This window comes from Chlorocebus sabaeus, chromosome 4 (genome assembly GCF_047675955.1).
Source record: "Chlorocebus sabaeus isolate Y175 chromosome 4, mChlSab1.0.hap1, whole genome shotgun sequence".
NCBI classification, from domain to species: Eukaryota; Metazoa; Chordata; class Mammalia; order Primates; family Cercopithecidae; genus Chlorocebus; species Chlorocebus sabaeus.
The window spans coordinates 34,348,090-34,373,422 of record NC_132907.1 but is presented as its reverse complement, the minus strand read 5'-3'; the positions used below and the strand labels follow the sequence as shown (position 1 = coordinate 34,373,422).

The window sequence follows — 25,333 nt, the reverse complement described above, 5'->3', positions numbered from 1 at the left end:
AAAGGATACGAGCTTGCCCTAGGGTCAGGTGGTGGGCAGGACCATAGAGCTCCCAGGAGAATATGTCTTTTGTCTTCAGTTACGAGGGAGGTAGAGAAAAACTAGCAGGTGGGAGCAGGGTTAGGCATGTCTGAACTCAGATCTGCTTGGGTGGGGCTTGCTGCTGCTGCTGTGGTAGATGGGGGCATGGCTCCCAGGCTAATGGAGTTATGTTCCCAGGAGGATTATGGCTGCCTCTGCTGTGTCACACAGGTCACCAAGGAAGTTGGGGAAGGCCAGCAGCCAAAGGTCTCACCCAGCTCCCATGCAACCTGCAGCCTGAAGGGTTGGTCTCACTCCCACTGTGCCCCCACAACAGCTCTGAGTTTATTTCCAGCAGGGCTGAGAATTTGCCCCAGGCTTCAAGTCTCCCAGCTGAGAAAGTCAGAGGACTCACAGTTCCTTGGCTGTCCCGCAGTGCCTGCAGCGGAAATCCACCTCCTTCAAAGGGTCCGTGGATCTTCTCAGCTTTCCTGGGATTTTCCTGTGGTAGTTTTTGAAGCAAATGTTCACGATATGCATCTCCACACACTGCTCTGTACATCCGAGTGGGAGCTGCCCAGTTAGTCCTGCCTCCTATTCACCATTTCCTCTCATTCTCCTCTGTTTTAGTGTCTTAAGATGGCGACATATTCTTTTTGTTCAATGAGTTAATATGTGTGTGTGTGTATTTTTTTTTCTTCTTTTTTTTTAGGTTGTGAGTTTCTCTGGGTCCCCTAAGTTGTAGAAGTGGTTATTCTCCTTTTCCTGATTTCCAATTCGTAATTTCAATTTTTATTTTATCTTTGATTCTAGAGTTTTCTGAAATGTAATTCTGAATTTCCAAAACATGAGAGGTGGTGGTGATGTTACCATTAATTGACTTATTTCCAGTTTCTATAGCTTATGATCAAAGAAGGTGGCCTGTAAGATAGCTACCTTTTTGAATTTGTTAAAGTTAAAGTTTACTTAATGGCCAAGAACAATTTTGGCAAACGTACCACTGACTTACAAAAAGTATATACATTCTCCATTTAAGGGATGTAAAGTCATGTATCTACTAAATCTAATTTATTGTTTATTCATTTCCTCCATATATATGTATATATATATGTCCTTCTTTAAATATTGTCCTTCCTTTATATAATGTCCTTCTTTAAAACGTCTGGTGCTTTTAACCTTAAATCTTACCTCATCTAGTATTTGCAGTGATGTCCACATTTTATTTATAGTTGCCTGATCTCTCCTTATTCTTTAACTTTTTAACTATTTAAGAATTTTGTATTTTAAAATATTTTAATTTAATGTATTTATGGGAGACAGCTTTTAGCTTTACTTTGTTTTAAAAACTAATCTGGTAATATATGCTTCTTAATGGAAGAAATCAGCCTGTTCACCTTTGCTATGACATCTGATATACTTGGTATTATTCCTTCTTTATTTAATGTCATGGTTTCTTCTTTTACCTTTATTTTTGCTAGTTTAATGCAGTTGCTATTCATTTCCATCTTGTCAACTGAGAAGTGTCTAAAAAAATTTAGCAACCATATTATATATTTCCAGCTTGTTTATTATTATATATTTACATTTAATCATACACATACTGCAAGGTTCACAGGTTTCCTCTCCTCTTCATCTTTTATGTACCTTCAGATTTCATTCAAATACATTTGTTTTTTGATTAACATTCTTTCCTATTTTTTTCCTGAAGGAAAATGGGGTAAAATATTTCTATGAATTGTAGCACAAAGATATTTCTTCTGATAGACTGGTTTGTTTGGATTCCTGGGTTGTAATACTTCTTTTTTTATTTTTAGATAATTTTTAGTTGCTTTTTGAGAGAGTCCTGCTCTGTCACCCAGGCTGGAGTGCAGTGGCACAGTCTTGGTTCACTGCAACCTCCACCAAGTGATCCTCGTGCCTCAGCCACATGAGTAGCTGGGATTACAGGCACCTGCCACTGCACCCACCAGCACGCCCAGCTAATTTTTGTATTTTTAGTATAGACAGGGTTTTGCCACGTTGCCCAGGCTGGTCTCAAACTCTTGAGTTAAAGTGATCTGCCTGCCTTGGCCTCCCAAAGTGCTGGGATTACAGGCTTCGATACCCTTTTTTTGTTAGTAGTTATCATTCCAGCGTTTTCTAGTCTCTAGAACTACCGATGAAATGTTTTACCTTTGTGAATGGTAAATTCTTTACCATTGGAAGCTTTTAATAATTTCTTCTTCATTGCTAGATAAGTTATTAGGTATACATACTTTTATGTCTTTTTTATCAATCTTGTCTGGACTTCAGGGAGCCCTGTTAGTCTGCGAATCCAGATCTTTTTGCAATTATTTTTCTTAATTACTGTTTGTTTGTTTTGCTCTTCTGGAATTATTATTGCCTGCTAGATCTTTTGAATCTACCCTCCTAATCTCTTATCATTTTCCTTACATTACTGGACTTTTAATTCTTGTTTTATGAGTTGTGATACTGAATTTGATCATTTCATTCATTATTCAATACTTCAGTTCTGGGTCATACTACTGTAAAAACCAAACAAAATGCATAGACAGCTACTTGAGGAATCTGAAAAGTAAATAGTCACAGACAATCACATGACAGAAATGGCTACGGCTAGACACAGTGGCCTGCAGAAGCCGGAATTCTGAGGGAGGGAAATTGTTTTCTCTGTTCATCACAGCCCTGATTCCAAGAGGGTAGGGGCAATCCCCATTGCTTATTGCCTCTCTCCTCACTTCTGAGCCCAGACTTGGGCTTAAACATGGTAGTGTATGGCAGAACAGGGTAAGTGGCCCCTAAAGTTTCTGGCTAGATGGCCAAAACAGGGAGTCCCAGAAAATTGGGAAGTATCCAAGAGATCACAGAGAAGAAGGAGCTCAGGAAAGTGATCCCATAAAGTTGTTTATAAACTCCAGAACTCATCCCTGAGTGAGGCATGCATAGATCTAACCCTGAGTAGTATACAAAAGATTTTGAATATTGAGCTAACCACTCAGGTCACAGTCTGAACACTGAATGGCATACACCTAGGGAAGATATTAAGAGACTTTGAAAACTGAGCTAACATTAAAACTACAGTCCATACAAGTAGGTAGGTTCTTGTAGCCTGAACCTAATCTTGCTAATTAAATGTTACAACAAAAATATCAACATTCTTCATAAGATTAAAACAATACCCAGAGTATTCAAAATGTCCAGGATGCAATCCAAAATTTCCCTGCATATAAAGAACCATGAAAATTTCAACTTGCATGGGAAAAGACAAACAAAAGAAGCCAAAGCTGAGATGACGCAGGTGTTGAGATTATCTGATAAAGACTCAAGGCAACTATTGTAAAATGCTTGAACTTGAGCAACACTGGCATGGTGGTTCGAGTCTGTAATCCCAGCGACTCTTGTGAAGTTGAGGCAAGGGGATCACTTCAGCCTAGGAGTTCAAGACCAGCCTGGGAAAAACAGTGAGGCCCCATTTTTAAAAATTAAAAAAAAAAGCTTGAGCAAGTCATTGGGCACACACTTGAAACAGATGTTAAAATAGAAAGTCTCAGCAAAGAAATAGAAGACATAAATAAAAACCAAATGGAAATTTTAGTTTTCAATATAAAATTATTTTAACTTAATGTATTCACTAACAGATTGGAGATGGCAGAGGAAAGAATCTGTGAACTTGAAGACAGATCCATTAAAATTATACAGTCTAACAACATAGAGGAAAAAAGATTGGAGGAAAAAAGAACAGAGCCTTCGGGACCAGAGGAACAATTATAAAATCACTAACATTTATGTCACTGGAGGTCTAAAAGGAGAAGGAGTGTAGTGTTGAAAAAATATTGGAAAAAATGGCTGGAAAGTTTCCAAGTTTATGGAAAGATATAAGTCTACAAGTTCAAGAAGCAGAATGAACCCTAACTAGAATAAATCCAAAGAGATCTGCAACCAGGCACATCATAAACTGCTGAAAACTAAAGACAAAGTCTTCAAAGCAACCAGAGAAAAATGATAAATTACCTATAGGAAAACAATGATTTGAATAGCTGCAGATTCCTTTTCAGAAACCATTACACCTACTCTTTTTTTTTTCCTCATTCAACTTAGAAGTTTATTTTGCCAAGGCTAAGGACATGCCTGTGACACACCCAGCCTCAGGAAGTCCTGACGACATGTATCCAAGATGGTCAGGCTACAGCTCAGTTTTATACATTTTAGGAAGACGTAACACATCAATCAATACATGTAAGATGTACAATGGTTCAGTCAGGAAAGGCAGAACAACTCAAAAACTCAAAGTGGAGGCTTCTAGCTCATAGGTATGTTAGAGTAGGTGGTTAAGCAGATATGGACAGGGCACGAGAGCAACCCCCACACACACCCCCACCACCTGTTGCCCCTAGGACTGTCAGGCGACCATGAGGTGATGGTCAGGTGGTTGTTAAACTGCCTCTCTAAAATGATAAGTGGTCACAGCCAGCACCAGGAAGATAGTCTCCTAATAGAAAACACTCGGAGCTGGTGTTATCCACTTCTCAGTAAGATCTCAAACAGGCCCACTCAGAGGCAAAATGGCCTCTTACACGACCTTCCACTGGGAACGCTCGACAGGTAAGAGAAAAATTCCTCAAGTGAACACATGCACAACTTCAGCAAAAACCCCAGGACCATAACAATGTATAAAACCCCAAGTCAAGGGATGAACAGGGCACTTGGATTTTGCAAGTCACCCGCCTGGCCCTTCCAAGTGTACTGCTTCCTTTCACTCCTGCTCGAAAACTTTTTAACAAATTCTCACTCCTGTTCTAACACTTGCCTCAGTCTCTCCCTCTGCCTTAAACCAACTACTGCCCCTCAGCAAAATTCGTTCCTCCAAAGAGGCAAGAATCAAGTTGTTGCAGACCCATATAGATTCGCCACTGCTAACAGGTGGATTTGAAGATTTTCCAACTGGCAACTTGTCAAAAGAGTTTACCTAAAGACCAGAAACCCAGTTGGGCATGGTGGCTCATGCCTGTAATCCCAGCATCTTGGGAGGCTAAGGCAGGTGGATCACTTGAGACCAGGAGTTCAAGACCAGCCTGGCCAACATGGCAAAATACTGTCTCTACTGAAAATACAAAAAGCTGGAGTGAGGCCGGATCATGGTGGATCACACTTGTAATCCCAGTACTCTGGAAGGCTGAGGCAGGTGGAACACTTGAGGTCATAAGTTCAAGACCAGCCTGGCCAACATGGTGAAATCCCATCTCTACTAAAAATACAAAAAATTAGCCAGGCATAGTGGTGCATGCCTGTAATCCCAGCTACTCAGGCGGCTAAGGCACAAGAATCGTGTGAAGCCCAGAGGCAGAGGCCGCAGTAAGCCGATATCGCACCACTCAATCCAGCCTGGGTGCTCAAAAAATAAAAAATAAAAAATAAACACCTAAAATTCCATATAAGGGAGTGTCTGGGTTAAGATAAGGAGTTGTAGAGACCATGGTTCTTATTAGGCAGATGAAGCCTCCAGGTAGCAGGCTTCAGAAAGAATAGATTGTAAATGTTTCTTATGAGACTTAAAATGATGAAAGACTCAGATAATTCTCTCCAGAATCAAAGAAAAGACCTAGAAAGGGAAAGGCATTCTCTACAGAATGTAGATTCTGCCTACAAGAGACAGTTTTACAGGGCCATTTTAAAATATGTCAAAGGAATATATTTTGGGGCAAAATACTTCAATTTCTCCTGGGGCCTGCTATCTGTCACGTGATGCTTTACTTTGGTCAGGCTGGAATTCGGTGTCTTATTGCTACAAAAAGTCATAAGATTTCTGTTTTAATGTTAATGCTGGCCAGTTGTGCCTGAATTCCAAAGGGAGAGTATAATGGGGAATGCGTGATCGCCCCCTCCCCATCACGTCCTGAACTGTGGAATGCTCTTGGCTGAGAGGATAGGTTCATTCAGACAATTAAGAAGCTTGAAGTTTTATTTTTAGTTTACACTTCCATATTTCAGCTATTGTGAATAATGCTGGTATGAACATGGGTGTACAAATTATCTCTTTAAGACCCTGTTTTCAAACATTTTGGGGATACACCCAAAAGTGGCATCACTGCATCATATGGAAATTCTATTTTCAATATTTATAAGGAGCCACCATACTGCTTCCCACTGTGACTGTACCATTCTACCTTCCCACTAACAGTGCACAAGTGTTCCAATTTTTTCCATGTCCTCACCAAAACATATTATTATTATTATTATTATTATTATTTTTTTTTTTTTTTTTTTTTGAGACGGAGTCTCGCTCTGTCGCCCAGGCTGGAGTGCAGTGGCGCAATCTCGGCTCGGCTCACTGCAAGCTCCGCCTCCCGGGTTCACGCCATTCTCCTACCTCAGCCTCCCCAGTAGCTGGGACTACAGGCGCCCGCCACTGCGCCCGGCCAATTTTTTTCTATTTTTTAGTAGAGACGGGGTTTCACCATGGTCTCGATCTCCTGACCTTGTGATCCGCCCGCCTCGGCCTCCCAAAGTGCTGGGATTACAGGCGTGAGCCACCGCGCCCGGCCAAAACATATTATTGTTTGATGTGACAGTAGCCATTCTAACGGGTATAAGGTGGTATTTCATTACAGTTTTATTTGGATTTTCCTAATGATCAGCGATGCTGAGCATCTTTTGGTCTACCTGTTGCCATTTGCATATTTTCTTTGGAGAAATGTTTTTCCAAGTCACCCATTTTCAAATCAAGCTGTTTGTTTTGTTGTTGAGTTGTAGGAGTTCTCCATATATGCTTTATATAACCCTTTTCAGATATATAATTTGCAAATACTTTCTCCATTCTGTGGTTGTCTTTTCACCCTAATGACAGTGTCTTTTGATTAACAAAGTTTAAAAATTTTCACATAGTCCTCTACGTTGTTGTTGTTTGTGTCTTTGATGTCATACCCAATAAATAACTGCCGAATAAATCACTGTCATAAAATTTTTTCCTTATTTTCTTCTAAGACTTTTATAGTTTTGGGTCTTACATTTATGTCTTTGATCCATTTTGAGTTAATTTTTGTATATGGTGTTAGTTAAGGGTTCAACCTCATTTTTTACATGTGGATATTCCATTTTCCCAGCAGCATTTGTTGAAAAGACTATCCTTTCTCCATTGAATAGTCCTGGCACTCTTGTTAAAAATCATTTGACCGGCTGGGCGCAGTGGCTCACACCTGTAATCCCAGCACTTTCGGAGGCTGAGGTGGGTAGATCACAAGGTTAAGAGATTGAGAACATCCTGGCCAACATGGTGAAACCCCGTCTTTACCACAAATATAAAAATTAGCCAGGCATGATGGTGGGCGCCTATAATCCTAGCTACTGGGGAGGCTGAGGTAGAAGAATCGCTTGAACCCAGGAGGTAGAGGCTGCAGTGAGCTGAGATCGTGCCACTGCACACCAGCCTGGCGACAGAGTGAGGCTCTATCTCAAAAAAAAAAAAAAAAAAAAAAAAAAAAAAAAAAAAAAAAGAAAAAGGAAAAAAATCATTTGACCATATACATGAGGTTTTATTTCTGGGCTCTCTCTTCTATTTCATTGGTCTATATGTCTTCCTTATGCTAGTACAACACTTTTGATTACTGTAGTTTTGTAGTAAGTTTTAAAATCAGAAGAGGTGAGTCTTCAAGCTTTGTTCTTCTGTTTCAAGACTGTATTGTATTGACTATTTGAGCTCCCTTCAGATTCCACATGAATTTAAGGATATGCTTTTCTATTTCTATAATCCCAGCACAGTGGGAGGCCAAGGTGGGAGGATTGCTTGAGGCCAGGAGTTCAAGACCAGTCAGAGTAACATGGTGCGACCCTGTCTCTGTAATCCCAGCTACTTGGGAGGCCTAGGAGGGAGGATCCCTTGAGTCCTTGAGATGGAGGCTACAATGGGCTATGATTGCGCCACTATATTCCAGCCTGGATAACAGAGTGAGACCCCATCTCTTTGGGGATAAATTTATTGGTCCACAAATCCGGTTGACATGTGAAAATGCATGTTCCTGTTACAGATTAAAAATGACTTAGGCTCAGTACAATACAGTTCTTCAAACACAAGTCTTGGTTAAGAAACAGAAATTGAAGAGGAATCAAGAAACAGAGACAAGCCAAGTTCTCCCTCAACCGAGCTGCTGGAAAAACACCATCTCCAGATTTTCTTTCAGGCTTTGAGAATTTTTCTCCCATTCCACACTTTTATCTTGATACTGATATCACTGTGGCGCAGAAGGGCTCCCCAGCTTCTCTTCCTTGAATCCTCCTCCTCCTCTCCTCCTCTTTCTCTGTCTCCCTCAGTCAGCCAGGCGCTTGCAGAAGCGGCAGGGCCCGGCCCAACCTGAAAGAGAACAGAGCTGGAGGGGGTGGTGGCGGTGACCAGCGGCCACGTGACCACACTCGTGCTGTAGCTGCAGCCACCTCCTGCCGCAGACCTACTCTTAAAAAAATTGATAAACTATGCACTTCAGAGAGAAGAAAAAGATATAAGAAGGAAATTTCAGACATCAGGAATAAAGAGACAGCAACAGAAATGATAACTATCTGGTTAAATATAATAGGCTATTCTTTTCCTTAAAATATGATTGATGGTTGAAAAAAATTATGTCTGATGGAGTATATAATGTATGTAAATATAAAATATAAGACAACAATAAATATGGTGCAGGGGAAAGGTTGATAAGGTTTCTACATGCCAAATGAAGCAGTAAAACAATGAAATGACCCAAAATAGACAATGCAAAGTATGTATTTTATAATTCCTAGAGCAACCACTAAAAAATTATACAAAAAGATATAGTTGAAATCATAGTATATAAAATAGAATACTAAATAATGTTCAAATAGTCAAATGAAAGCAGGAAAGGGGAAACATAAACATGGAGCAGCTAGCTTTCTCACCTCATAGTGGTGGGACTGGAAAATGCTTTTGGAAAACTGTCAGTTTCTTAAAATGTAAAGGATATATCTAGTAGCTCCACTGTTAGGTATCAACTTAAGAGAAATAAAAGCATATGTTCATACAATGACTCATATGTGAGTTTTCAGAGCAGCTGTAAATATATTAGTCCTGAACCGGAAACAACTCAGATGCCCATCGACAAGTGACTAGATAAACTATGGTATATCTGCACAGTGGGATACTCCACAGCAATAAAAAGGAATTGATACAAGCAATAACATGGAGAAATTTCAAAATAATGTAATTATGCTGAGTGAAAGAAGCCAGACAAAAAAGATTCCATTTATATAAAATTCTAAATATGCAAACTATAGTGACCTAAAGCAGATTAGTGGTTTCTAGAGAAGGAAGAGGGTAAAGCAGAGAAAGAAGGGAGAGAAGGATTATAAAGGACTGTGAAAAAATTTTTAGGGTTATGGATGTTCTCTTGATTATGGTAATGGTTTCAAAAGTAAATATATGTCAAAATTCATCAAATTGTATATTCTCATTTAATGTGCAGTATATCATATGTCAATTATACCTCAATAAAGTTGTAAAATTTTTTTAGAGGGTGTAAATTGTGAACACTGCATATCAGTGTTCATGCTTTTGCCCTTATGTGATGACAAGGAAGAACAGTAGACATCTCCTATGAATAAAATGGAACTATACAGTTGTTCAATTAAGCAAAAACATCACTTAATGATGGAAATATTTTTTAAAAAATTTTAGGCTGCATGGTAGCTCGCACATAAAATCCCTGCACTTTAGGAGGCAAAGGCAGGAGGATCACTTAGCCCAGGCGTTTAAGACCAGAATGGGAAACACAGGGAGACCCCATTTCTACAAAAAATTTAAAAATTAGCTAGGTGTGTGGGCACGTGCCTGTGGTCCCAGCTACTTAGAAGGATGAGATGGGAGGATCATTTGAGCCTGGAAAGTCGAGGCTGCAGTGAGCTGTAATTGCACCACTGCATTCCAGCCAGGGTGACAGAACAAGACCCTGTCTCAAAAAAAAAAAAAAAAATTATACTTTGTCTTAAACATATAAGCAATCCTCACTTGGCTCAGTCTGGTATGAATTTCAGTTACCACAGTTTGTTAACTGTGAGAAATAGCATAAAAGTTTGCTACTAGCTTTTCAGTCCACAAATAATTACATAAATAACATTTCTGTAATTACATAAATGAATCAAAATTAGTGACCAATTTGCAATTTTACTTCTTTCAAAGTCTGTGGGTGATTGGTCACTGTGAATCTGTTATTAAGTTCACACACAGGCTGCAAAGCACGTAGGTTTGTTATTAATATTTCTGTGCCCTTAAGATAAGCCCACGTGGATTTTTACTGATTAAAAGAGGAAATTGGCCAAAAGAATGAAAATGCATTAAAAGAGTGATAATACTAGAAGTGAAACTTGCATTAAACATAAAATGGAGCAAATGAAAAAAATAGCTGCCTGTGGGAACATGCTGATTGTGGGAACAATGACACTGCCACCATTTGAGACATTCTAGATACGCAGACTGAGGAAATCAGTGAAGGTGAACTTACAGACATAAATGAGGAAAAGTGGTTGTGATGAAAGGCTGATGATGTGTCAGAGGAAGTGACACTGGCAAAAAAACACATTAAAGGAACTCTCAGAGATATTTCACAACACTGAAAACGTAACAGATAAAATGTTGGAAACTAATATTTAAATTTCTCCGGAACGCAGAACTCATAGGCAACTGTGTTCTCCACCGCCCAAGTAAATATCTTCAAAGGTTCCTCAATTAACGTGGGCAAAATTAAAAGTAAAACTTGCTTCTTCCCTTTGGAAAACCCTCTCTCAGAGTATATTACCAACATTCAACTTCTTATACAAGACATAAATCTGGGAATCATTAATCATTCTTCCCTTTTCGTCATTCATGTATCCAATCAATTTCCATGGACTGCTGATTCTATTTCTTAGACGTTTTTCAAATGTCTCCACTATCTTTATTCTACTTGGGAACTCTGTGGCCCAGGCTTCCATCAACTCTCTCCCGGACAAGTGTAATCACAACAGTTACCTAACTTGGCTACCACTGTTGTTCTCAGTTGCAACCCATTCTCCAAGCAGAAAACAAAATTCAACAGCTGTTACCTTATTCTCATCTTCACACCTCTACGCAAGTACACATGGCTCTTCCTCATCCAGTTTCTGTCTACTTCATCTCTTGTCAATGGTCCCTACCCCAATTCTCCGCTCTAGTCATTCTGAACTTTGTTCAATTCCTGGCCTCTGGCCTCTGCCTTTTTAATAGGCTGCCTGACACACTGTAGGAACTCACTAAATATGCAGACTGAATGAACGAGTACTTGGAGGGCAGTTATTCTTACCAGTAACAAGAGAGAAGGAATACAGTACAACGAAGTATCCTTATTTAGGTTTATAGTATCTTCATCTGAGCCCGCAGGTGAACCCCCCCCCACCCCCGCCCCGCGCCGCCCCTCGCCTGCAAGTTGTTACCAGTAAATAAAAGGGATCCTATTTTCGCAAGCCACACCGCATTAGAGGGTAAATAAGAGTTTGGTGGCAGGAGAGCGATGAGACGGGAAAGTGTGGGGCAAAGTTTACAGTTATTGGTCCAGATTCTAACTGGCCTGTTAGTCAAAAAGTAAGGTTTTCTTTACCTCCGTGTTGACTCTGCTCTCCGAAGGCGAAGAGGGTCCTCCAAACCCGTTTGTCGCGCGGACAAAAACCCCAGCATAGCGTGTCCTCACACCGGCTGGAGTACTGGACGTCGCCATGACAGAACTCAGGGGCGGGACTGGAACAGCAGAGTCTCCCATTGGTCAGGCGGTGATATATCCGGCCAATGGTGAGCGCCGTTACTAGAAGGGCTCCAGGATGGAGGCCGGCCTGACCTCTCCGCCTCAGTGGGCTGGGTTGGGTGCTGGAGCATTGCTCCTACTGCGGATCCTGCTGCTGGCAGCGCTGGAAACTGGGTGGACGGCATGGGTTGGTCTCAGGATTTGTTCCGCGCCTTGTGGAGATCGCTGTCAAGGGAAGTGAAGGAGCACGTGGGCACGGACCAATTCGGGAACAAATACTACTGCATCCCGCAGTACAAGAACTGGAGAGGTGAGGAGGGGGCGAGGGCAGCGATTGCGTGGTCAGTAAAGGAGGGAAAAGTGAGAGCCCCTAGTCAACTAACGCATCATGAGACACTTAGGGTGTCACCGGAGGGAATTTCTGGAGTTCGCTGGCCCCTGTCGACCCCTTCACTCTGCCATCGGAGCCCTACCCGGCCCGGCTCTGGGCGCCTTGGCCCGGCCTCGTGCGTCCGCGGTCCCTACGACCCAGCGCTTTCCCCCGGCGTGCCCCGGGCTGCTCGCGCTGTTAAGGCACACATCACTTTCCTCCCAGCCACGCCGGTAGAGGAGCCTCAGTTTTAGCTCTGGATCGGCGACGGAGGCGGGGAAAAGTCCACGCAAATCTTTCACCAAAGGGGCTAGGAAGGGCCAGGGAAGAGGTTTTTCGTACGCTGTGCCCCGCCTTGTGACCCAGAGCTGAGTGGTGTAATTGAAGAGGAGTATCTTCAGGGCCTCGGGTGTCCTCTTTCTTGGTGTTTACCCTTTTCGGTGGCACCCTGGCTCCGGCGCTGGCCCCATGCGCCTTCCTCACTACCAAGACTTGTCAGAAGTGGGTCCGTATCCCCATAAGGCTCGCTGATTCCTTTCTCTGGAGTTTACATTCCAAGACCCCATTGAGTTCAATTTAAGAAACTTGGCACTAATCATGGTGTTTCTGTGTAGGATTCGTGCCAAGTAGTTGAGCGGGTTGTTTGGGGACTAAGGAGGCGTTGCTGTCCATTGAAATCACACTGTGTAGCCGCCGTCGTAACCTCTTCTCTGTTGTTCCATCGCCGCATGCAGAAGATGTCAGGCTTTGGGCGAAAAGGGGTGGGTTAGAATCTCAGCTTTGACACCTGATAGCTCGAGAATCACGGAAAAAGTACTTGTCCTCTCCAAGTCTCATCATCCTCACTTGAAAATTAGAGATAATATAAGATCAGTAATGTTGAGAAGCACTAAGACCTTTCCAAAATTATGTGCCATTCATTTCCCACATATATAAAATGTATTCTATGATTTATCACTCAATTTATTAATTTATTTTTTTTGCCTAGCCTTTTTCTGTAACTTATTTTAATATTTAGTCTTGTTTCCCCAATGAGCTCCTTTGTCAGGCAGGGAATATGTCTCTCTCACACACACACAAAAAGCCTACAAATAACCTAGCATGGTGTTAAGTATTTCTTGACAGATTGCAAGCAGAGAGATGTTTCTTTTCCATAAGTTGTCAGTAAAATTAAAAAAATATGCAAACTGTCACATTGAGTTTTTTAAAAATTGAAATATAATTTACATACAGTAACATTCACCCTTTATGGTGTACAGTTTTATGGTTTTTGACAAATAAGTACAGAGTAATATCACTGGATTCAAGTAATAGAATAATTCCATCACCATCAGAATTTCCTCTAACTCCTTAGTAGTTCATTCCCACACCCTTTGGCAACCACCGATGTGTTTTATGGGCCTATAGTTTTGCCTTTTCTGGAATATCATATAAATGGAATTATACAGGATTTAGACTTTTGAGCCTGGCTTGCTTCACATAGCATAATGTAGTTGAGATTCATCCATGCTTCAGTAGTTGTTCCTTTTTATTGCTCAGTAGTATTCCATTGTATAGGTTTGCCAGTTTATCTGTTCACAAGCTGAAGGACATTAGGATGTTTCCAGTTTCTGTGATTGTGACAAAAGCCTCTACAAACATTCCCATACAGGATTTTGTGTGAACGTAAGTTTTCATATCTCTTGGGTAAATACCTCGTGGTGGGATTACTGAGTTGTGTGATCAGTGTATGATTAACTTTATGAGAATCTACCAAACTGTTTTTCAAAGTGGTTGTACCATTTTGTATTCCTGTCAGCAATGCATTAAAATTCTAGTTGTTTCCATACCCTCACCAGCACTTAGTATTATCTGATTTTTGGGTGTGTTTTTATTTTTATTTTAGCCATTTTGATAGGTGTATAGTGGTATCTCATTGTGATTTTAAGTTTCATTTTCCTAATGCCTGAGTATGTTGACAGTCTTTTCATGTGCTTATTTGCTATCTACAGATCTTTGGTGAAGTATCGTTCAAATCTTTTGCCCATTAAAAAATACATTTATGACTGGGTGCGGTGGCTTTTGCCTGTAATCCCAGCACTCTGGGAGGCCAAGGGTGGATCACCTGAGGTCAGGAGTTCCAGACCAGTCTGGCCAACATGGTGAAACCCCATCTCTACTAAAAATACAAAAATTAGTCAGGCATGCTGGCATGCGGGTGTAATCCCCACTACTCGGGAGGCTGAGGCAGGAGAATCACTTGAACCTGGGAGGCAGAGGTTGCAGTGAGCTGATTTCACAGCAGTGCACTCCATCCAGCCTGGGTGACAGAGTGAGACTCCATCTCAAAAAAAAAGAAAAAACCAAAAACCCCAAAAAACAACAAAAAAATACATTTATACCAATGTTTGTATCATTCATTTCTATAGAGATACAATATCATTGAAGTTTCAAATTAACAGTCATGTCTATTCTAAAATAACATGAATATTTTATTTTTACATATTCTCACTCATTTGTATATTTTCTTACATAATTGCAATTGCATTTTGAGAGTTTTATTGAAGTAGAATTGACCAAAAAATGGCCAATGCTCCAAATGTATGATTTGGTAAGTTGACATATGTAGTATCTGTGAAACCGTCAACACAGTCAAGAAAATTGGCTGGGCGCGGTGGCTCACGCCTGTAATCCCAGCACTTAGGGAGGCCAAGGCAGGTGAATCACGAGGTCAGGAGATCCAGACCATCCTGGCTAACACGGTGAAACCCTGTCTCTACTGAAAATACAAAAAATTAGCCGGGTGAGTTGGCCAGCGCATGTAGTCCCAGCTACTCGGGAGGTGGAGCTTGCAGTGAGCCGAGATGGCGCCACTGCACTCCTGTCTGGGCGACAGAGCGAGACTCCGTATCAAAAAAAAAAAAAAAAAATAGCATATCCACTATCCACAATTTGTTGTGTGTGCCCTTTTCTAGTCCTGCCTTATGCTTCTGCTTCCATGGACAGGCACTAATCTGATTTCTGACACTATACATTAGTTTGTATTTTTTAGAATTTTTATTTTTTTGTTTTTATTTATTTATTTTGAGATGGAGTCTCACCCTGTCGCCCAGGCTGGAGTTCAGTGGCGTGATCTTGGCTTACTGCAACCTCTGCCTCCCAGGTTCAAGTGATTCTCCTGCCTCAGCCTCCCGAGTAGCTGAGATTACAGATGCGTGCCACCCTGCCCAGCTAACTTTTTGTATCTTTAGTAAAGACGGGGTTTCACCATGTTGGTCAGGCTGCTCTTGAACTCCTGACTTTGTGATCCGCCTGCCTTGGTCTCCCAAAGTGCTGGGATTACAGGTGTGAGACACCGCGCCTGGCTAGAATTTTATTTAAATGGAAGCCTACAGCACATATTCTGCTTTTCTTTTTTTATTTTTTTAGTTTCTTCACTCAGCATAATTATTTTGAGATTCATCCATGTTTTTGTGTTTATCAGTAGTTTATTTCTTTTTATTGCTGAGTAATATTCCATTGTATGTATATACCATAATTTGTTTATCCATTCACCTGTTCATAGATATTTGGGTTGTTTCTAGTTATGGGTTATTAGAAATAAATTATGAACATTCATGTGTAAGTCTTTGTATGGACATATGCTTTTATTTCTTTTGATGTAATATTTAGAAATGGAATGGCTGAGTCAACTTGTTAGGTGTATGTTTAACTTCTTAAGAAACTATCTAAGTGGTGGTACCGTTTTACCTCCCCACCAGGAGTGTGTGAGATTTCTAGTTGTCCTACATCCTTATTAACACTTGGTATGGTCAGTCTTTTTAATTTTAGTTCTTCTAGTAGGTGGTTGTGGTATCTCATTTTTTTTTTCTTTAGTTTTTCTGTTTGCTATTAGTTGGTTTTTTTAGATTCTATTTTTAAATTAAAATAGAGTAAAATTAACTTTTAAAATTGGTGTACAGTTCTTTAAATTTGAACACATGTGATTCATATAACCACCACCAAAATCAGGATACAGAGCAGTTCTGTCACCCTGAATAACTCCCTCATGCTAACTTTTTGTAGTCACAATCTTTCCTCATCCCTGACCTCAGCAACCACTGATTTGTTCTCTGCCATTATACGTTTTTCCATTTGAGACTGTCCCACATGTATACTTATACCATATGTAACCTTTTGAACCTGGCTTCTTCTATTCAGCATAATGCCTTTGAGATTCTTTACGTGTATCAGTAGTTTGCTCCTTTTTACTGCTGATTAGTATTCCATGTTAATGGATATACCACAGTTTGTTCATTGTACTCATTGACGGGCATTTGAGTTTAGTTACTTGCAGTTTTTGGTGATTATGAATACAGCTGCAAGAAACATTCACGTATGGATTTTGTGTGGACATAAGTTTTCATTTTCCATGAGTACATACATACCTAAGAGTGTGTGTGCTAGACCATAGCAGCTCCAGCTTACTCTATAAAACGGAAATAACGGTACCTACCTAGCCTCACAAAGTGTTTTTGCTACTCAAGAGAGACAAATTGGATAATGTAGCACTTAAGAGAATGGGATTTAATGTCAAAGTCAGTTTGACTTAATTCATAGAGATCTTTTACTTGATCATTTTTAAAAATTTATCACTGATTTGTAGTTTTCAACATAGAGGTCGTGCTATGTTTTGTTACATTTATTATAAAGTATTGTTATTATAAATGATGCTTTAAAAAACTTAATTTCTAATTCTTTATTACTAATATATTGAAGTACAATAGATTTTTCCATGTTGAGCATGTGTCTTGCAACCTATTTTACTCACCTACTAGTTTTTGAATGAAGCTTTTTGCAGATTCTTGGACATTCTTTGTAGTTAATTATATCAACTGTGGATAGAGACAGTTTTGTTTTTTCCTTTCTAACTTATTTGCGTTCTCCTTTCCTTCTCTTGCCTGGCTGCCCTGGGTGAGCCTCCAGTATAATGTTGAATAAGAGTGGTGAGCATGGATATTTTTTTCTTGTTCCATATCTTAGAAGAAAAACATTCAGTCTTTCATTTTTTTTTTCCCCCCAAGATGGAATCTCACTCTGTTGTCCAGGCTGGAGTGCAATGGCGTGATCTCGTCTCACTGCAACCTCCGCCTCCTGGGTTCCAGCGATTCCCCTACCTCAGCCTCCCGAGTAGCTGGGATTACAGGCATGTGCCACTATGCCTGGCTAAATTTTTTATTTTTAGTAGAAATGGGGGTTCACCATGTTGGATAGGCTGGTCTCGAACTCCTGAGCTCAGATGATCTGCACACCTTGTCCTCCCAAAGTGCTGGGATTACAGGCTTGAGCCACCGCGCCGGCCACTAGTCTTTCATTGTTAAGTATGGTGTTAGCTATAATTTTTAAGATACCTTTTATTAAATTAACAAAGTTCCCAGTACCTCATTTGCTGAGCACTTTCTTTTATGAATTGATGTTGAATTTTGTCATATGCTTGCTTGCTGTTTTTTTTTTTTTTTTTTTGGTTCTGTTGGAATGATCATGTGGTGAATTATACTGATGGACTCTTAAAAACTAATAGACTTTATTTTTTAGAGCAATTTTAGGTTTACAGAAAAATTGAGTGGAAACTACTCAGATACTCCTTCTCCCCCAGTGCAGTTTCTCCCATTGTTAATATCTTACATTAGTGTACCCTCATTTCCTCCCTTCCTGCTACCAAACCCCTAAGCGACCACTGATCTTTTTACTGTGTCTAGTTTTGGCTTTTCCAGAATGTCATATAGTTGCTGTCATACAGTATGTGGTCTTTTCAGACTGACTTTTTCCACTTAGTAATATGCACTTAAGTTTCCTCCATGTTTTTTTGTGGCATAAGAGCTCCTTTCTTTTTATTTATTTATTTATTTATTTTTGAGACAGAGTCTCACTCTGTCGCCCAGGCTGGAGTGTAGTGGTGTGATATTGGCTCAGTGCAACCTCTGCCTCTCAGGTTCAAGTGATTCTCCTGCCTCAGCCTCTCGAGTAGCTAGGATTACAGGTGTCCACCATCACGCCCAGCTAATTTTTATAATTTCAGTAGAGACGGGGTTTCGCCTTGTTGGCCAGGATGGTTTTGAACTCCTGACCTCAGGTGATCTGCCTGCCTCAGCCTCCTAAAGTGCTGGGATTATAGGCGTGAACCACTGTGCCCAACCATCTCCTTTCTTTTTATTGCTAAATAATATTCTGTTGTATGGTTAGAACCACTGTTTATCCATTTGCATATTGAAGGACATCTTGGTTGCTTCCAAGTTTTGGTGATTATGAATAAAGCTGCTATAAATATTCCTGTGCAGTTTTTTTGAGTGGACGTAAGTTTTAAACTCATTTGGCATTGATTGATTGTTGAATGTCTTGAATATTGCATTTGTCATGTAAGCTCCACTTGGTCATGATACATCATCCTTTTTATATATTGTTGGATTGATGTGCTCACATTTTATTGAAGAATTTTGTTTTTCTTCAGGATCTTCATTTCTTCCTCTTAATGTGTTTTCTAAGTTTGTTTTTAGGTTAATCCTGGCCTTATAAAGTAAGTTGAATTTTGTTTCCTTCTTTTGGATTTTCTGGAAGAGTTGTGAAGAATTTGTATTGTTTATTTCTTACATGTTAAATATAAATTGCCTGTGAAGCCATGTGGTCCTGGAGTTTTCCTTGTTGGAAGGCTGGAATTAAAAATTCAAAGATAATACATTTTTAACCTGCAAATTTAATATCTTTAACAAGTATAAGACTACTCAGGCTATCTATTTTGTCTTAGGTGAGTTTTGGTAGTTTTTATCTTTTGAGTAGTTTGCCCTTTTATCTAATACGTTGAATTTACGGTCGTAAAGTTGTAATATATCTTTATTATCTTTTTAACGTTTGTACGATTTGCAGTGATATCCTCTCTTTCTTTCCTGAAGTGATAATTTGTGGCTATTCTTGTTTTCTTGGCCTATCTGATGTGTGGTTCGTTAATTTTATTGATCATTTTAAAGAATTAGCTTTGAGTTTCACTGATTTTTCTCTGTAAGTTTTTTCTGCATTGGTTTCAGACTTAGCGCTTTCTCATATATCATCATCGTTTTCTTCTGCTTTCAATTGGTTTTATATGTTCTTATAGTTTCTTAAGGTGGCCACTGCGATCATAATTTGAGCTGTTTATTTTTTAATATACATTTTTAATGTTAAAATGTCTTGTAGGCACTGTTTTGGCCACATATCACAAATTTTTATCTTAAAATTTTCATGCAACTAATATATTTTCTTATTTAGTTTTTCCTATAAGACCCATGTATTTATTTAGAAGTATGTTCTTTAATTTACAAATATTTGGAGATTTTCTAGATGGAGATTTTCATTGACTTCTAGTTTAATTCCATTATATTCAGAGGACATATTTTATATGATTTCAGTTATTTTAAATGTACTGTAAATTGTTGTATGGCCTAGAGTATGGTGTGATTTGGTAAATGTTCTATTTGTGCTTGAGAAAAATGTATTATCTATTTTGCTATTTTGGATTGAATGTTCTGTAAATGTCAATTAGCCCAAGCTGCTTGATAGAGTTGTTCAAGCTGTCTATATTCATACTGATTTTTCTTTATACTTATTGTATCAATTATTGAAAAAAGTATGTTACCGTCTCTGAATATAAGTGCACATTTATCTTTTACTCTTTCCAGTTCTATCAGTTTTTACTTCATGTATTTTCAATACCTATTGTTAGATCCTTACACATTTATAATTGAAAGATAATAATACAAATTGCCCAAAATAAAACACAGAGAGAAAAAAGACCAGAAAAAAAGGAGCAATTAGCAAGCTGTGGGATACCCTCCAGTGGCCTAATATATGTAATTGGATACCATGAAAGGTAAAGGTCATTTTGGAGACCAAAAATATTTGAAGAAATAATGGCCAAAAATATTCCAAATTTGATGAAAACTATAAACCTACAGACCCCAAATCATCCAAAGATTCCAAAAAAAGAAAAAAAAGTGTAGAAAACCACACCAAGGCATATTATCATCAAATTCCTGAAAGCCATTGATAAAGAGAAAATCTTTATAGAGCTAGTGAAAAAGACACATTGCTTGCAGAGGAAGAAAGATGAAAATGAGATCAGGTTTTTTAAAAGAAATAATATAAGCTGGAAGACAGTGGAACAATATCTTTAAAGTACCAAAAGAGAAAATCTGTCAACCTATAATTTTGTACAGAACAAAAATATCTTGTTAAAACAAAGGCAAATGAAGATTTTTTCAGACATACAGTACCTGAAAGAATTCATTACACAGAGACCATAATTCCCTTTCCTCTTCCCTCTACTGGATATCCTGTTCTCTGGATTCTGGGCCTTTCACCACAGTTTTGTAGCATATATGCTTCAGTAGCCTCCTGAGAAGAGGTTCAAGGTGGATAAAGTTTCTGAGTCTTTGAATGTCTGAAAAGATTTTTATTCTGTCCTCATTTGGTTGATGTATTTGTTGGGTATAGTTTCTACTGCAGACACGGTGAGTAAATGTCTAGAGAAAAGCAAGCAGTAAATTCTGTGTGAGCTTAAAAGGAGAAGCCTGTGAATTGAGGAACAGTATATGCATAATGTGGGCTTTGGTAAATGTTTTTAATGTGACCTAATGCTATGGTTTACTGTATTTATGAATATATATTTTAAAATGCATGATTACATTGAATAAAAGTATCTTAGCTTTAATAGTAAAAGTTTTTTTCAAATTTAGTAGGTATAAAATTATTTCAGATACTCACACATACTTTGTATGTGCCATATTGACAACAAACAAAGGAATTTATCCTTTCCGTGAAAATGAAGAATACGTAGACACAGATGTAAATGTTCTAGATCATTATTTCTAGTGATATAAGTGAGAAATTTTTTACTGGAAGATTGTCTGTGGTGCTTTTTGAGGGTTGCCTGTGTATTTTAGAGAAGGTAGCTGGTAACTTGGACTAGTTCCAGCTTTACAGGTCATCATGATACCCATATCCATGTCTCTGGTCCCAAGTGATTAGCTGTAAGATAGCCAAAGACCTATGATGTGACTGGGTGTGAGAATTCTGCCCCAAATAGGCATTCTGTATTGGCTGGTAACAGACCAAACATGGTCAAATTTTTTTCTGTTGAAATTTAAACTCATAGATATAATACTTAGAGAGAAGAAAATATGAGAATAATTAGGGATCAATAGATGTTCATTTCTAAGAAGTTAGGGAGGCAAGCATGTCAAAAGGTTCCTATTAGACCACAATAGGTATTGCTGTGTCCTAAATCATGTTCCAGTTCTCTCTATTTTGCAGCTGTTGAGTTTGTCATCTTTCTTCCTGTATCTTTATAGTATTCCCTGGTTACCTGATATAATTTGAGCGTAACTGTTCTTTGAAATCTGAGACTAGCTAACATATATACTATGTACTCGATTTTAGAAAATTTTAGGTATCTGAAAATACAACTTTTTCCTCTCATCTGTTAATTTTGTCTTTTAGAAATTCTTCCTGTTAAATATCAAGGAACTCATTACCTCAAGTGATCTGCCCGCCTCAGCTTCCCAAAGTGCTAGGATTATAGGCGTGAGCCACCGTGCTCTGCTGTCTTTTTTTTTTTTTTTTTTTTTTTTTAATAGTAGCCATCCTAACAAGCATAAGGTGATAGCTTATTGTGATTTTAACTTGATTTCCCTGATGGCTAGTGATATTGAGAACCTTTTCATATACCTGTTGGCTATTTGTATGTTTTCTTTGGAGAAATGCCTGTTAGTTCCTTTGTCCATTTTAAAATCAATGTGTTTGGTTTTTTTTTTACTATTAAGTCATAGAAGTCACTTATATATTTTGGTTTTTAATCCTTTATGAGATATGGTTTGCAAATATTTGTCATATTCCATAGGTTGCCTTTGTATCCTTTGCTTTGCACAAGTATTTTGGTTTGATGTAATCGGACTTATTTTTGCTTTTGTTGTTTTGTGCTTTTTGTGCTTTTGTGCTTTGGTGTCATATCCAAGAAATCATTGCCAAAGCCAATGTCGAGAAGCTTTTACCCTGTTTTCTTCTAAGGGTTTTGTAGTTTAAGGACTTACATTGAAGTCTTTAATTCATATTGAGTTGATTTTTATATACAGTGTGAGATAAGGGTCCAATTTCATTCTTCTGCATGTGCATATCTAGTTTTCCCAATACCATTTATTTGAAGAGATTATCTTTTCTCCACTGTGTGTTCTTGGCATAATTGTCAAAACTCACTTCCCCTCATGTGTGGGTTTATTACTAGGTTCTGTCTTCTGTTCCAATAGTTTACATGTCTGGTTTTATACTGGTACCATACTGTTTTGATTACTGTAGCTTTTAAATGTATTTTGAAATCAGACAGTGTGATGCCTCCAGATTTACTGTTTCTGCTTAAAATTGTTTTGGCTACTCTGTCTTTTTGTAATTTCATATGAATTTTAGGATTGTTGTTTCTATTTCTGGAAAAAAATAATTGGAGTTTTGGTAGAGATTGTGTTGAATCTGTAGATTGCTTTGGGTAGTATGAACACTTTAACAATATTAATTCTTCCAGTCCATGAACGTATCAGATATCATTGCATTTATTCGTGTCTGCTTTAAAGCATTTCTTTCATCAGTGTTTTATAGTTTTCAGTGTATAAGTCTTTCACTTCCTTAGTGTGTTCCTAAGTATTTTACTTTTTTGATGTTATTGTAAGTAGGTTGTTTTCTTAATTTCCTTTTCAGATAATTTGTTGATAGTAGACATGCAATAGATTTTTGTATGTTGACTTTGTTTTTTTTTTTTGAGACAGAGTCTCTCTCTGTCACCCAGGCTAGAGGACACTGACGCGATCTCAGCTCACTGCAACCTCTGTCCCCCTTGCCTAAGTGATCCTCCTAAGTACTGGTACTACAGATATGTGCCACCATGCCCAGCTAATTTTTGTATTTTTTGTAGAGATGCGGTTTCACCATGTTGCCCAGGCTGGTTTTGAACTCCTGGGCTCAAGTGATCCACCTGCCTTGGCCTCCTGAAGTGTTGGGATTATAGGCATGAGCCACCATGTCTGGCCTCTATATTGATTTTGTATCCTGCAACTTTGCGGAATTCATTCATTAGTCTGAACAGCTTTTTTTGCATGTGGAATCTTTGGGGCTTTCTATATGTAAGGTCGTCATCTGTGGCTTCTTCCTCTCTAATTTGGATGCCATTTATTTGTTTTTCTTGCCTACTTGCTCTTGCTAGGACTTCTGTTTTTGAATAGGAGTGGTGAGAGTAGACATCCTTGTCTCATTCCTAACCTTAGAGGAAAAGCTTTCAGTTTTTCACTCTTGAATATAATGTTAACTGTGGATTTGTCATATATGGCCTTCATTATGTTGAGGTGCATCCCTTCTATACCTGACACTAATTTTTATCATGAAAAAATTGAATTTTGTTGAATGCTTTTCCTGCATCTATTGAGATGGTCATACAGTTTTTGTGCTTCATTTTGTTAACGTGGTACATCACATTGATTTGCATAAGTTATCTCAATTTTTAAAGTGTTGCTTATACATTTATAAAAGTTGTGAGCCAAGAAAAATTTATGCTGAGGTTTTTATGAAAACATTTACTGCCAAACTTTATTTTCTATACTTTATATATTTCTATGTGGGTATATTTAGACACACATATATTTGGATTTTCAGTGTGCCAAACATTATAATATCATCTCCTGAATTTTATATTTTATGTTTTTTAGTTAAAAAGAAAATGCTGGCTTTTGAATATGAAGTTCTCAAACACTTTTGAGAAACCAGATCAAAAGATGTATTAACCAAACTTTAAAGCTGATAATTTAAAATTGAGGTTTGCTAATCAGAAATAGAATTTTGCTTATAACTGAAGGGTGTTTTATACCTTTTGTGCTTCCTTTTTAAGAATATTAGTTGGATTTTACCTTTTGGTTTAACTTGAGAATCACTGTTTTATTTATTTTTAATGATTGAATTAAAATATTTCAAACATGAGAAGTAGAGAGAATGAGAAAGCAAACCTCCACATACCTAAAACTTACTTTTTACAGTTATACTTGTGGTTAAATATCATATTCTTCCTAACCCCCAGTTATCTTTCCTATATTATTTTGAAGCAGGTAAGAAGCATCTTGTCAATTTACCTATAAACATTTCAGTATGTATCTTTTAAACACAAGCACTCCTGTTTTTAAATGTAACAATAACATCATCATCATATATAGAAATAAAAAAATCCCTTAATATCATCAGATATCCAGCCATTCACATTTTCTTGGTTGTCCTATAATGTTATAATGTTCTGTTTATTAGCTGATCTGTTTATTTTTTTATTTTTTTACAGTTTAAGTCTCTACAGAGTCTCCCTTTATCTTTTTAAAAACTGTTTTTCTGATTCCTGATGACTCTCCTTAGATGTCTTTTGCAGTATAGCCCTTAATTTACTTGAAATTAGCTGTCTGTACCCAGACAGACCCCAGTGAATATTACAGGCCAGTAGCTCCTCATAGTGCTGTGGTAGAATTACTTTAGTAGAACTGTACTCAATAAAGGGCTCCTTCACTTTCAGCCCCTGCTAGTGGGAAGCTTAAGACTGTCAGTAGTAGGTGAAAGTTTTAGTTGCCTATGAGAAATAGGGAATGGGATCATTGGGACACTCACCACGTGTTATTGTTTGGGTTTGTTCTTTTGGTGTTTTCTTTTTTTTTTTTTTTTAAAAAAAACCTGTATTTTGTGTCCAACCTGCATTAGTGATAATCAGGACTCCCTGTAGTAGCACTGGTGGCATTTTTGAATTTTTTTGGGCTTGACTGTTAACGTTTGCCACTTGCTCTTAGCCTTGCGCCTCCAATTTTGGGGTTTTCTCAGGACTTATTTTTGGAAAACTATATTGATTCTTTCTCGGCAGGCCTGTTCAGTTGTGCTGCTTCACAGGCCAGTCAGCACTGCTAAGTTTGCTTTTCATCTCATCCTATGTCATTTGTTAATTTTCTTATGTGACAGATAGTTATTGACTACTGATCTAAGCAAAACATCTGTTTTATGTATTTCAGACCTTTTGGCCTTAGTTTCTGACCTTTTAATGGTACCTTTGTTTTCTAGCATAGCTATATCTCCTCTCATATATTCTTTAATAAATTCAGTTGGGTTTTGGGAGATAAAGGAAGTAAACATGATTCGTGGG

General features: G+C 38.4%; 2 protein-coding genes across 7 annotated transcripts in view; one reads left to right on the top strand and one right to left on the bottom strand.

Moving 5' to 3' along the window:
* The window catches only part of ERCC8 (ERCC excision repair 8, CSA ubiquitin ligase complex subunit), an 83,007-nt gene extending 71,234 nt beyond the window's left edge, over positions 1-11,773 (bottom strand). For 2 of the 4 annotated variants that reach the window (XM_007973485.3, XM_007973511.3), the window contains exon 1: positions 11,634-11,773. In XM_007973485.3, coding sequence (XP_007971676.1) covers positions 11,634-11,710 — 77 coding nt within the window. In that variant the 5' untranslated portion in view covers positions 11,711-11,773. The remainder of the gene's footprint in view (positions 1-11,633) is intronic. The other 2 variants (XM_007973494.3, XM_007973502.3) reach the window with 1 other exon arrangement.
* Positions 11,774-11,848: 75 nt separating this feature from the next.
* NDUFAF2 (NADH:ubiquinone oxidoreductase complex assembly factor 2) overlaps positions 11,849-25,333 on the top strand; it is a 200,701-nt gene continuing 187,216 nt past the window's right edge. Inside the window, exon 1 of one of the 3 annotated variants that reach the window (XM_073014746.1) lies at positions 11,849-12,084. In XM_073014746.1, coding sequence (XP_072870847.1) covers positions 11,958-12,084 — 127 coding nt within the window. In that variant the 5' untranslated portion in view covers positions 11,849-11,957. The remainder of the gene's footprint in view (positions 12,085-25,333) is intronic. The other 2 variants (XR_012092766.1, XM_007973461.3) reach the window with 2 other exon arrangements.